The sequence below is a fragment of the Sander vitreus genome, chromosome 4 (genome assembly GCF_031162955.1).
Source record: "Sander vitreus isolate 19-12246 chromosome 4, sanVit1, whole genome shotgun sequence".
In the NCBI taxonomy this organism is placed as follows: domain Eukaryota; kingdom Metazoa; phylum Chordata; class Actinopteri; order Perciformes; family Percidae; genus Sander; species Sander vitreus.
In genome coordinates, this window is record NC_135858.1 from 22030330 (window position 1) to 22044383 (window position 14054).

Below are 14054 nucleotides of genomic sequence, written 5' to 3' on the forward strand. Positions count from 1 at the left end.
CTATTTTGGTATCCGTTTGTTAATCATCACAAGACAAACTGCCTGTACTATTAAGAGAAGTAAGATATTTTGCAGAAAAAAGATATTTTTTTCAGCTTATAAATGATTTATTTCTAACATTATATAGACCAAACATCTAATCAATTAATGGTGGATGAAATATGACGTCATTCCAGGAAAAGTAATTTCAAAGACAAAGGGAGTTGTATTAAATCGTTGTTGTTTTTAAAACGTGTTAGTTGAGAATATTTTGTTCACTCTTCTGTCCATTTCTGCTCTTAATGCAAACACACTGATTCATATAAACAGAATTTATTTAATATAAAGTATTTTATACATGCTAACAAAGAGCAATTGTACAAATATATAGATAAACAGAAGTCAAACTGGTTAAAATAAAGTCACAATAGATAACACAGTATAAGGTATGACACGTCCTATATACTATCTTTGCTAAGGCTAAAAAGTCTAAAGTCATCATATAGGCCTACAGTGGATCAGTTTCTATAATGTGCCTTAAATTCCTGCCACCAATCCATTTTTTTATTGCTTACATATTCCAACATTTTACAAATTATGCTTAATCTGATGGACATCAGGGCTGCCGCAGGCCTCCTGGATCACTTTCCATTGTGGCCTTTCATGTCTCTTCTTATGATGTCATTTACTGCAAAACATTACAAACAGGGGTGAGCAACTGTAGTATTCACAACTACGCTGTAATAAGCTATTCCACTTATAGCTTCCACATATAGTTTTACATATTTCTTATACTTTTTATATTGTCTATTGTACATCTTTGTATTTTATATTATGTCTCTTGTTTTTTGCAGTTTATTAATATGCACCAAATCAAGACACATTCCTTGTATGTGCAAACCAGTTTCTGATTCTGATAGTACAGTGATTTGTTTTACATTTTAAGCATCGTTGTATGGATTTCTGAAATTATGATTGTTTGTGGGGAAAAAAACTCAATTTGAGTCAAAACTACTTTCACTTCATTTTTACTCAAGTTACTTGTTTGACTTGTTGGAAGGTCCAGGGATTATGCTGTCTACAACAGTGTTTTGTTTATAATACTACCAGCAAGTGTCGCCAAAATCGATTTTTATAGGACTTTTATGCTTTTAATAAATTCAACAGTGAAGCGATGACAGCAAATGAGGGGGGAGAGCAAAAAGGTCCCCTTTGCTGACAATGTGGTTTGTGGTTAAAGCCACCAGGGGGTCACCAGAAAATGTTCTAATTTTATACATCCATCATTATAATGATGACTTTCAGTCTCTGAAGTGATGATGTGAAGAATTGGCCACTAGATATCTCTATTTTCTTGAACACAGATTTATCTGCAACGGTTTCTGGACTGATCAATGATCTCTTTCCTAGCAAAAATAAGCACAGTTTTTGCTGATGACTCTTTTGACGGAAAGAATAAAAATATTATCAATATTAAATATAATCTCAAGAAACAATAACAAATGAAAATAATAATATAAACACAGTAGTGCATTTTGGTTAATTTCCTTCTGATGCTCAGTAAAACAGATTGTTGTAGTTACCTAAACTCACTATTACCGCAGCCTGCATCAGAGACCAAGACATCGCTGCTTTAAAAAAAAAAAAAAGTTTACCACAGATGTCTGCATGTATTTGCCTGTACTTCCTGTTTCTGTCTTCCATCACAGAGGTGTAAAAAGAAACATTGCTCCACAGCAAACAAGGTCAGAGTACATCACTTCTCTCACTTCATGATGTTGTTGCTTCTTTCTTCTTCGTCATCCTCAAATACATCATCCTCATCTTGCTCATAAGCAAGTTGTATTAGATTCATTTCAAACAAGACTGAGCATGCGCATGAAGCTTCTAAAAGTGTAGTGTGTGTTTTTAGTTGCATGAGTAGGAGTGAGACTGAAAGAGACAGGAAAGTGGATAGAAAGGCCCAACACAAACCACAAGGCAGGATCTGCAAGCGTACAGTTGCAATGTGCTTGTATGCATTTGCAGACTGGACCACAATTACCAATCCCTCATGCAAGTTTTCATGTTTTTTTGTGTATTCATGTCCCCATTATTTTTAAATTTTTTAGTGAAGTAATTATTACAGTATCTTCTAAAACTCTTCTAAACATTTTAGTGATCTGTTGGCTGAAGCAGAGATGAGCTGAGACAAGACTCAGACCCTGAGTTACTGACTGATTGAGAGATAATGTAAACGTGTTGCCAGTTACTCTCTTGACACAGTTGAATACACAAAATATCATACTATCAAATACAGAACATAAAGTCTCACTGACCTGTTCAAGGTAAAAAATGATGCAACAGAAATACTCACCATCCTCCAAGTAAGCATAGCGGAGGTTTTCTTGTTTGACTGTGACTTTCTCTGTAGCTCGTTCCTCATGGTTTCCCCTTCCAGAGCTGATCTGGGTCAGAGGCTCCACTCGGCTTACAGCCTTCCCTTGAACGTCACCTTGGATGAATCTTGAAGATGGTGACTTTCCCAGTGGCAATGCTGTCTGCACAAAACTCTGATGTCTTGACACCAAACAGGCCTCAAAGGAATCACCAACTTGAGGACATTCACCCACTTTGCCCACAGGGGTTCTGGCACTGACACACTGGCTGGGGGTGGAGGCAGGATGGGAAGCCATCTGGGAACCACCGAGGAGGGTGGCACCACAGTTGCTGGAATGTTGGTCTGCAGTGTGGTACAGCACAGGGTTGTTGATCAGAGTGCCGGCTCTAGACTGGTAATAAACTGGTTGGTCGTCCAGTGGATCAGGGATTAACACGTGGGCTCTGGGGTCTACAGTGGTTAGATGGTACATTGTTGGAGCAACACTCAAGGCTTGAAGGTTGCTCTCCTGCTCCAGGTGATGGTAGAGTGACTTCATTGACAGGCCAGCCAGAGATTGATTGTCTGAATAGACGTACGAATTCAAGTGGTAGTCATCCAGTGGTTCTGCTTTAACGGCTAAAATAAAAAACAAAGGTAAGCTAAATCAATGTAGGTCTATCATTAGCTCACTGACAAGAATACAAGTACAGAAACAAGACTAAAGCCATGCTAATGGAACAGTGGTGCTTTGAGCTAAATGCTAACATCAACATGCTAGCATCCTCACAATGACATTGCTAACATGCTGATGTTTAGCTTGCGATAATTACTGGGTTAACCATTGTAGTTTAGCCTGTTAGCATGCAAAAAAACCTGAAAAACTGCAGTTCCTTGAATGGCCACTAAAGGCTGGCTCCTAAAGCGAATCAATCCCCATAGACCCTCATATTAAAATGCCCAACTTTAACAGCAGAAATAAACATGTTCACAGACAAAAAAACGGTTTTGGTCTCTATATAGCTAAGTTGCATTACAACTTTGAGTATGAGGATGATTTTTTTAATAACTCTATAACTACATTGAATTATTAAAGGCTTAAAAGTATGCATAATTAAGGTTATGGCCACTTTGAGTGACAGGTGGTTGCCGTCACAAGAGGCGACTATCAACTGTAGGCGCCATTCGGGCCGTCTGAGCTCCAGCCACCCTCCACCTCTTTGCCCATTTTTTGGAATAGCCGGGAGATAGGCACGGCCGGCACTGCCAAGATGATGACAGCCGGAGCCACTGGAAACTGCCCACTTTGAGCTTCATTCTGGCTCTTCAGAAACCTATGGGTGATGTCATGGAGACTGCGTCCATATTTCATACAGTCCAAAATTCTGGGCCTACTGAAATTGTGACCTGATGGTGGCACTAGAGGAAAAGTAAGGGGATCGCCAAAGCTGGTAGGATTCATCCTCTGTGGAACATGAATGCCTGCACAAAATTTCATGGCAATCCATCCGATAGTTGTTGAGATATTTCAGTCAGGACCAAATTGATGGAGCGACAGACCAACAGTGAGATTTTTTAGCTGTGTTAGCTGCATGGCTCTATGGATGGTTAGCTATTCCCTTATTTGTTTCCTATAATGCTTATCAACAAGTGTGTGTCTGCATGTCAGCTGTGAATATTTCATGTAGGTGGAGAGAGAATTAGCAAAAACAAAAGCGGATGGACTTTCCCCTTTAGAGCAAGTGAGATTTGTCGCCCTACGCAAAAGACCTGTGTTGTGGCTGCAGTTCATTGTTAACAGCTAATGAATGATTTCTTATAAAATTGTAGAACATCAGTGTACAGTGCAGGACAGGAAGTCGAGCACAGAAACAAAATAAAAATCTGGTTCATTTTCAAAATAAAACACCGTGCTCACGGCGGATCATATTTCCCTGCACTACACCTTGAAAACACAGCTCAGAGTTGTTTCCCCCTCTACTCCTCTGGATGTAAACACACTGTTGTTGGTTTTGTGGTTCTAGTCTACGTGAATTCGCAAGATATTGTGGGTCCTCGTGACTACAGCTGTCAGTCATGGCCGCAGCCGTGCCGCAACAAATCCGGACCTAGTGGGTATTGACGGATGGCGGAGCACGCAGCCGTTTCGCAGCGGAGCCGGTCCACAGACGTTCCGCATTCAGTGGAAATCCGGAGTTAGTGTTGACCTTTCAGTCATTTTCTCGTTTCTCAAACACTAAAGGTACCCCTCTTCCTCCTGTAATAACTGAGCTGAGATGGCCGATAGACATATATACCTATCACAGGAGTGTAGGTGAAGTGCTGAGGCTGACTGCGTTTCTTCTTCCCGTTGATGACGTAGAAGTTGACTTTGGCCGGGTGGGAAATGGTCCGGTTTCGATACGGAGGGACCTCAACAAAAAGCATGTTCTAGACGGGGATTGCGACACAAAAGAAAAAAAGATCACGATTCAGATGTCATCATGTTGAAACAGAGAGGCGTAGGCTGCCCCAAATCTTTCGCTTGTGTGTTTCAAATTAAATCAGTATCAGAAATAAAACTCTTTGAATATGATATCTAGCAACATGTTGTGTGTGGTCATATGTTTTGTGTTTTGCTTTCTGTTTATGTGAATTTGTAACAGATAATGTTGGTTTAATGATGAAATATATACAAAAAGTACATCATTGGTTATGCAAAATGATTCTACTGCCTTAGTGTAATTGCAGATAAGTGGAAGTTAACTCACAGCTTGTGTTTTGTCTCTGTCCACAGTGGCCTCCACCTCCCAGATTTGCTGCCCGTCTGAAAGCAGAGGCAGTATTGTGTACACAAATTAAAACAGTGGAAGTTTAACGCAGTGGTTTTGGCTTTTTGGCTTTTTTGCTTTCTTGCCGAGAGTTAGATGAGAAGGTTGATACCACTTTCATGTCTGTACAAGAAATGTGTAACTGCAGACAGCAGCCAGTTAGCTTAACATAAAAACTGCAAACTGGGGCTTTAAAGGTGCTGAAGGCAGATTTTATTACCTTTGGCTAGTTGTTTTCCCCTGTTTCCAGTCTTTGTGCTAAGCTAAGCTAACTGGCTGCTGGCTAAAGCTTTATATTTGCTGGACCGATATGTGAGTGGTAATGAATTTCTCATCTAACTACTGAATGAGACCAAATAAGCAAATTTCCCATAATGTCGATCTATTAACATTATAACTATATAAAAAGATGAATTTGTAAGAAATCAGATGATGTCAATCCTTTCTTTAATTTACAGTAAAATACATATGAGCACATTTATACACACACAGTGGAAAGCATGTTTCTCTCTTATGTCTGGTTTACGGTTTCATTCCCACCTCAGTTTTTACTTGCTGTTTCTGTTTTCCACCCACGCTTTGAACAAAAAAATAAAAAACACAAAGCCTCTGCTCTAGGTCTCAATCTTTATCAGTCTGTCAGACCACATCCTGTTGCATAAAACCCCACACCAAGCAACAGGGAGGCTTTACATGCAGTCAACTGTACCCATTCTGCTCTCAAACCATGTAACCCAATGTAAAATGTTGTGTGGGCAGGAGGAGCAGTAAACGAGGTGAGACATTTCCATGTAGAAATAAATAAAAGTTGTCACCTCCAGTAAAAACTAAATGTTTATTCTAATGGTTAATTTTGTCAGAGTTAGAAGTGGGGGCAGAAGGAAGATGTGCGTCACTGAAAGTTGATGTTGCCCGGGCGATATGCAAATACCATGAAAATAAAAAATACTATAGGTGTAGGTGGATGCACTCAAGCAGGATATTGAGAGGCCACAGACGTATCTGGGTGTTGCACAAAATATTTGTCTATTTTAATCATAGAAACCTGGTTGGAGTCCAAATATAAACACTACAATTACAATCACATGTCAACATAAACACACACATCAAGTTTTCATAATAATTGGAGGCACAGCATAATTTATTAAAGGAATATTTCAACATTTTGGGAAATATGCTTATTTGCTTTTGTTTGCTGAGATTTAAGATTAATACCACTGTCATGTTTGTACAGTAAATATGAAGCTACAGGTTAGCTTAGCTTAGCATAAAGACTGGAAACGGGGAAACGGATAGCTTGGCTCTGTCCAAAGGTAACAAAATCCGCCTACCAGCACCTCAATAATACATATAACCCCCACAAAACCACAATATGTCATTTTTACACTTTTTTTTTTTTTTTACCTATTTAATCTACAAGATTTAACTTATTTATTAATTAGCTTTATACGTGCTGGTACGCAGATTTTGTTAGCTTTGGACAGAGCTAAGCTATTTTTGTGCTAAGCTAGCTGGCCAGTAGCAGTAGCTTCATATTAGCAAGAAAGCAAATAAGCATATTTCCCAAAATGTCAAAGTATTATTTTAAATTAAAAATATTTCCTGTTAGTACCTCTTTGAAAATGTAAAAAGGGGTACGGAGAGACTTAAAATGACATCACATCACATGACTAGACAATTCAATTACTGATTTTCCTCACCTTGTGTCTTCTCTGAGAAAATCACTTTGGAGTCAGATGTGAAATTCTGTCCAGTAAGGACCATTTGTTGACCACCAAGTACTGAGCATCGGTCCAGGTCCTGCCTCTCGACTGCAGGGAGCTCCTGAGCTGAGCGCTGGGCTGAGGAAACAGGAAGACACACACAGACCACACAGAGGTCAGAAAACATTTTCATGGCAGTTGGTAACTCAAATGTTTGATGATGATTCAAATTGAGAATTGCAATATTGACTGCTATAGCCTGGCGAACACTCATATTAAAGCCAGCCTATCTAACTTTTGGCCAAAGTTTATACATACAGGTATAAACAGTAATATAGATACAACTGTAAGTTGTACAATACTAGATGTCATGACCCTGCAACAGGTAGCAAGGTTAATCTTATCAGAAATGAAACGCTTCTTACAGCATTCAATGGGAGGAGAGGCAGCTTGAAGAGACTTGAGCTGGCCTCCAGGTTGAGGAATGTGGACGCGAAACACCAAACGCACACGTGTGTTTTTTCGTCCAATGTCTGTCTCACCATTCCTCAGTTCGATGTCGGCATTTCTCAACTTCAGGATTCCTACACAGTCAATCCTGTGAAATGTAAAAAAATAAATAAATAATATGTTATTATATGAAAGTGATACGTTAGGAACCTTGTTTTTTATTCAAAGTCTGTTTCTGTTCACATGCAGTCTAACTATAGTTTGCTGATGTAATCTGTGTCTGTTTCAATTGGCCACGTATAACCTAGTTTTGTTCTGTCAAAGCAGTGGGCTGTGACATTTTGATTCAAAAAAACTTTTTTGCTACTGTTTTTCAATGATTCATCATACGTCAAGTTCATCAAAATTTATTTTGTTGTTGTTGCTGCTGCAGTGTCAGGTAGGTCTTTTTTGGAAAAACTCTCTGGCACACATAAGTGGTGCATTTTATGTTTCCATCAGCAGCAACAGCCATTTCTTGGGAGTGAAAAAGACAAAAACCTTGCAGCTGGCATGAGCATCAATAGCCACCGTGTGTGAGGTGAGAAAGAAAAGAGCAATTAGCACAAAAACGCAAACTTTATGAACAGAAAATCCAAAGAAAACAGATGGCACCAAACCCACGACTCAGTTTAATGTGTCTCTGCATCTGTAATTCTGGGAGAGGAAATGCAAAAACACCACAGAAGTGACTACATGTTGCTTAATAACATGTATCCCACAGTGTCTCTGTGCTACTCACACCACTCTCATGTGGTTCTTTGGCTCCAGAGGGATCTCCAACACTTTGGTCCCGTGGATCATCCTCTCCATGCTGGGTGTGGTGACAGTCTTCCCGGTGATGCGGTGGACCTGGTAGAAGGCGTGGGGTTTTAGGATCCTCTCGTCTGCTGTTCCTATAAAGACTTGCAGCCCCAGTGGAGCTGTGCCTTGGTACCCGCAGAGCTAATAAAGGCACAAAAGGCAATTAAATGCATGTTTTACACTGAAATAAATTAACTATGATACCATTAATGTCGATGGCTGCAGAACAAATTCACACTACACAATAAATCTCTTTACCCTGTGGGGATGATTTCACAGGTCACTGTCTATCTGGCTTAGCAAGAACACTGCTTTGCATAGGCCGTTTCTGCATTAGTGCCAGGAAAACCAGCAGTAGTGGCTTATTAATTAACTCACCAGAGCAGTAAATAAAGCAGACACATGAACCACTGCTTGTATATGTCAATACACCTGACTTGTAATTATGAGTGTTTCTTTTAGAACTTTAAAACAGCGCATGGCCTAATATGTTGTCCGTGTGGAAGTAGTGATGTGAGGCTCTTTCATTTGCATGACTGTCGGATTTACATAAATACATTATCCAGGAAATACCACCCTATATTTACAATCTCTCCTGCTACTTCATTTATCTTTTACAAAACTGTCAGTGACACGAATGTGAAGTGAGAGTGATCTTTCTTTCTTGCTTGCTTTTCCTTTTTGTACACCCCACACCCAAAAAAGCACCTGAACTTCTGGATGCCCTCCGTTAGGTGTCTTTACAGCTCCTCGGCTGCCCTCAGTCTCATAGTGAGCTCTGTGATGAGATCTGGGCTCTTGCTTGATAATAAGCTCGTACTGACCGGACTGACTGGGCAATGGCCACTCTAAAGATGGGAGTGGAGCCACGGAGAGACCACTGGGGAAACAAACAACAGAGAGCAAGACAATAAGAAGAATTACATTAACAATGTCAAAAATGTCATCTCATAGTGGTCAACTAAGTGGTGTACTTCATAATTCTTACATTTGAGCTTATTATTAAGACATAAATTATTTGTAAGATGTAAGAAAGGACAAACAACACACCCAAATGCTCCGTGGTGAACTGGATGAGGAGGAGGCCACACTGGTGGGCACATATAGACGGTTTCAGACTTGACTTCATAGTCATACACCTCTCCATAAACACAGTCCTTTCTCTGGGCCTGCCCATATGCATCTCGCACCACTGCAGAAGGCATCGCTCTGGGTTGACTGGAGCTGAGGCTGCTCAGCATCTCCTCCAGGCCCGGAGCCTGGGGCTGGAACTCAGCTTGAGCCTGGTATTGGTGGAGGTAGTAGGACCCCTGCTGCTCATGGGGCGAGGGAATGGGGCTGGGGCTCCGGGAGCGCTGCTTGACAGGAGTACCCCCCTGACAGGAGTGGGCCTTGTCATAGGAACGCTTCCCATGTGGCGAGGCGGAGCGGGAGCGTTGGTGGGGAAGCGATGAGGCGGTGCGTTGGTGCTGGGGCAGGAGAAAGGTCTCATCTGTGATGCTGTTGCGAGGTGAGGCTCCAGGAGAGGAGTGGGCAGAAGAAGGGTGGATGCAGAGGTCTAAGCCAGACAGCCCAATGCCACAGCCGCCTCCATTAGGGGAGACACACGGTGAAGCCAAAGGAGAGTATGCCTCTACAGGCCAGCCTGTGGAGGAGTTACTGCTGGCAGGGCTCACACACTCCCTGTAGGCCCCTAGAGCTTTGGTGCCAGGGCTTGGCTCCAGGGTCTGAGAGCTGAGAGAGTCACCTGACGGAGTGATCTCAATCCTGGGGCTGGGAGCAGGGATGGTCCCTGGTCTTGATGCAAGCCCCAGGGAGTCAAACACTGCCCCTGACAGGTTTTCTGTGGATGGGCTGTGACAGGAGGGGTCCTGACTGGAGGCTGGCTGGTTGGAGCTGGAGATGTACGCAGTGTGATGGTCAACTACCAGCAGAGGAGGCTGGTTGGCGGTCTGAAGGAGAGCACCTGAGTCATCTGTCAATAAGGAAAGTAAGGATTCATTTGTGCACACATGTCCACAGATGACTACTACCCTGAGATAATGTAGGATCAGACATGTACAATACTCCTGCATGTCATAATAATTGTTGTCTGATATGTTTTATTGCACAAAAACGTTCAACTACCTAACATTCTTAAAATGACATCCATGCCTGCAAACATCATTCTGCACAGTGAAGCTCAAACATCCAAGTGAGGTAACAATTAGGAAAACACATTTTTTTGTGAATTTTAACTCCATTAAACTGTGATATAGACAATATAGCCTATGTTTGTGTTTCTATGGTTTCTGAAAAAGAAAGACGGGTCTAGTTGATTTCCCAACTTCCTAATGACAGTGAAAGAGGAGGATTACAGTAAAGCATCAGTAAAGAAAACTGCTAAATACAAAGCCACCATCTCAGTACGCTAATAATAAAATACTAAGAAAATAGCATAATGCAATTTGAAAGGAGTAATGGATATGTTAAATCTCTGAAAAGCAGAATAACTACACACCTTTATCACAGCCGACTTGGAAGTCTTCCCCAGGTGGATTATACAGAAACAGGTCGGAGAAGTCCAACTCCTCCTGACTGATGTCTTGCCCCAGGCCCTCAGCGAAGCCCAAACCTCCAGAAGTCATCTCCAGCTCTGAATATTTTATCTTCTTTCGATACGTGTATCTTTTGAAATAACTTACAAACTCGCCAAATAACTTAAGCTGCACGCATGAGGTAAATAATTAAAGAAACGGACGATGTTACAGTTTATTTCGTCTTCTATGATTTACGTTTAAACATTTGGCAGCTGCTCAAATAAAACATCCAACACCGCGAAATGAAAAAACGAGCGGCGACAGACGCTTCCTGTCGCTGCTGATGATGAGAAGCAGACAGGAGGTGCGGACCTGCCTCTGTGTGTGTGTGTGTGTGTGTGTGTGTGTGTGTGTGTGTGTGTGTGTGTGTGTGTGTGGGACAGTGACACACTGACAGAGTGCAGCTCAAACTCCACATAGCCTTCAAACATAGGCCTCATTTCCTCTTGTGTGAGTCAAGAGCCATAAGGCAGTCTGTTCTCTATGGTAATTATAATGATATTAAAACCACATTTTCCAGTTACAGTTTTATAAACGTATAGCCTTCCACTGACTTTTTTGCTTTGTGATAAACAGTGTTTTATCTTTCTTCGTCTACTGCATCTATTGTATCTGTTGACCTGTGTGGTGAGCTGCTGCAGGAATAAATAAAGTTGTATTTCATTCACCTCAAATGTACTAGTAAAGTTAAGATTAGATAACATAATCCTTTATTGATCCCCAGAGGGAAAATTCAGGAGTTGCAGCAGCACAAAGACAGAAAGTAAAAAATAAAACATGTAACATAAAAATGACTAAAAGACTATACAAGAGCAATAAAAAGGCAAGAATGACATACTGTAATAGTGTGATAGCCGCAGCAAAGTCTGCAAGTATTGGGTAGACAGAGTGTACACAATATGATATGATGAAGTAATAATATGTATTGTTTGTCTGTATTAATATAACATTATTATAAAGTATACAAATGTAAATAAAACAGTATAACACATAATAATGTAAAATATAATATGCCTACAGTATGATATGGTATGGGATATAAAATAAATCATGTCTCAACAAAATCTATGAAAAAAAAGGCCTACAAAAACATAACTAAAAAAATATATATTTTCAGTCACAATAAATACATAAATAAACTGATTAAATACTTTTGTAAAAAGTGAAATAACCTAAATTGTCAGTGAAAGCAGCTTTTGACCACTGGGTAGCAGTATTGTACAATTTCCATCCACGCACAAGTTCTTTTGCGGTTACTTAAAGGCTAAATTCATGTACATTTAAAACAAACACATACTTTATTTGTTCTCATTCACTTCTTGTGGTATGTAGCTGTGCAGAAACTATAGCCTAGTTATGGCTTTGATATATCTGTCACTGAGATCTCTGCCTCAACCCTATTAGGTGATCTAGGAGTCACTTTCAGTACTTTACAAATCAGTATACTACTTGAAAACACTATTTCAGTTAAGTCAATAAATGGGCTCAATCTCTACACCAGTATTTCTCTCATCTGACCGTACTAACACTGATCTGATGACATAGACTACGCGTGCAAAGTCTGTGGCTCTGCTGTATAGCTCAGTGGTTAGAGCTCTTATAAACCAGGAGAGGTAAGATGATCCTCACTAGAGCCTTACTATCATTTAAGCTTTCCCTGTATCTTTACCACAGTTCACATGAATGAAATCAAGTTCTTCACAGCACTAAAGAGATACAACAATACAGACTTTTCCAAACACAGTCAATCTCCATAATCCACAGATCTCACTGTCAACCACTTTCAAGGACTATTTCTTTGGAAGAAAGAAGTTTTAATGAGAAAACTTTGTCAAATAAAACTATACACTAAACGCAAACTATGAAACTTTCCTTGATACATTGCTTTGGAAAAAGTGTTTTCTAAATGACTGATGCAACTATCTGCATGGCTTTAGAAGTGGGAGAAAAATATCTTTTTTTGTAATTTGATTGAACAGACCCTTTATTTTTAGCCTATACTAAATTACTGGAACCTTAGAATTGGCATCAACAGAAAGGTTGTTTCCATTCATATATGAAACTTTTGAATGTTCAGTACATACTCTACATTACAGTAACATTACAGTTATCTTTACTTATATACTTGAAGATATTTTTAGATATTCAGATTTTAAAATACACATTTCTCCTGACTGGTGGAGGAATTTTAACCTCATGTATTGATGTCAACTGAGGTCACATGTGAGGCTTTAGGCCTCACGCAGTCATGTGAGTCACATGAATCAAGGTGCAGTGGTGTGAAACTGTCAGGAACGTCAGGACAACAAATGAGGAGCTGGTGTGGAAGTGGTGTAGCTTATCTCTTCAGGCTGTCTTTAAGGAGCATCTCTTGATGTAGAACGAGCGGAGGTGGAAGTATTCAGATCTTTTACATAAGTAAAAGTCCAATCTTTGCCTTTTTGTGACATATTAAAGAGTTATAGGCTACTTTTCTGTCAGTTTATAATATGTATTTAAATGAAACCATCTGGGAGGAGGAAATCTAAACATCTTTGGTGAAACCGCTGACAAGAAGCCTAGTCGTTTTTTGGTAAGGTGTCACAAGCCAAAAAGGTTGGGAACCACAGGGTTTCATATTTACCAATACATTGTATTTTGTATCATGCATTGTTTTGAGTAAATACTTATATTATTTAATATTGCAAAGGTAGAAAAGAAAAAAGTATTTAAATGCTGAAATTCAGTTTTCTGTTTTCACAATTCCCTCTCGGTTTCTCTTTCTCTTTTCTAGTTAAACTTTTCATTCCAAATGCAGTAACATGGCATATAAGCTCATCACCTCATGACTCACTTTCTTAACATAAGTAACCTTGTTGACTTCAGTATAAAGTAACAGTGAACAATTGATATTGTGTAACATGATTTTGACATTGTAGGATTAGGTCATGTGGTGTAGCTGTGTGGTGTAACATTGCCAGTGTCAAAATGATGACGGCAGACTTCTTAAATTCCAAGCAGGGCTGATTTATTTACAGTGCACCCAACATGTATCAATAAAGAAAATTGAAAATAGATTTTTAAAAATACAAAGAAACTTTCAAAAGAAACACTTGCAAAATAACAAAACTTCACAACCAAATGAAACAACACACGTTTATGGCAGCAAGGCTCTCAAGGCAACTCCCCCCCAATTACCCCTCAAATACCTAAACCAAACAGGACAAATCACTAGACACAGGAAACCCCCATCCCTTGGTTCTGACCCGTGATGTCAGTGATGACATCATCAATACTAGAAATACACCAGAAATGATCAGCGACTCCTCCCCAAACATTCCTGTGTGGTTAC

General features: G+C 40.0%; 1 protein-coding gene across 1 annotated transcript; it reads right to left on the bottom strand.

The window, feature by feature from the left end:
• Nucleotides 1-296: 296 nt before the first annotated feature.
• Nucleotides 297-11010, bottom strand: nfatc2b (nuclear factor of activated T cells 2b). Its single transcript, XM_078249019.1, has 10 exons — nt 10645-11010; nt 9195-10119; nt 8853-9024; nt 8083-8285; nt 7277-7449; nt 6849-6989; nt 5089-5144; nt 4636-4768; nt 2336-2977; nt 297-667 (listed from the first exon to the last, which is right to left on the bottom strand). The coding sequence occupies exons 1-10, from the start codon at nt 10769-10771 to the stop codon at nt 621-623; spliced, it is 2619 nt and encodes an 872-aa protein (XP_078105145.1). The 5' UTR covers nt 10772-11010; the 3' UTR covers nt 297-620.
• Between the last annotated feature and the right edge of the window lie 3044 nt (nt 11011-14054).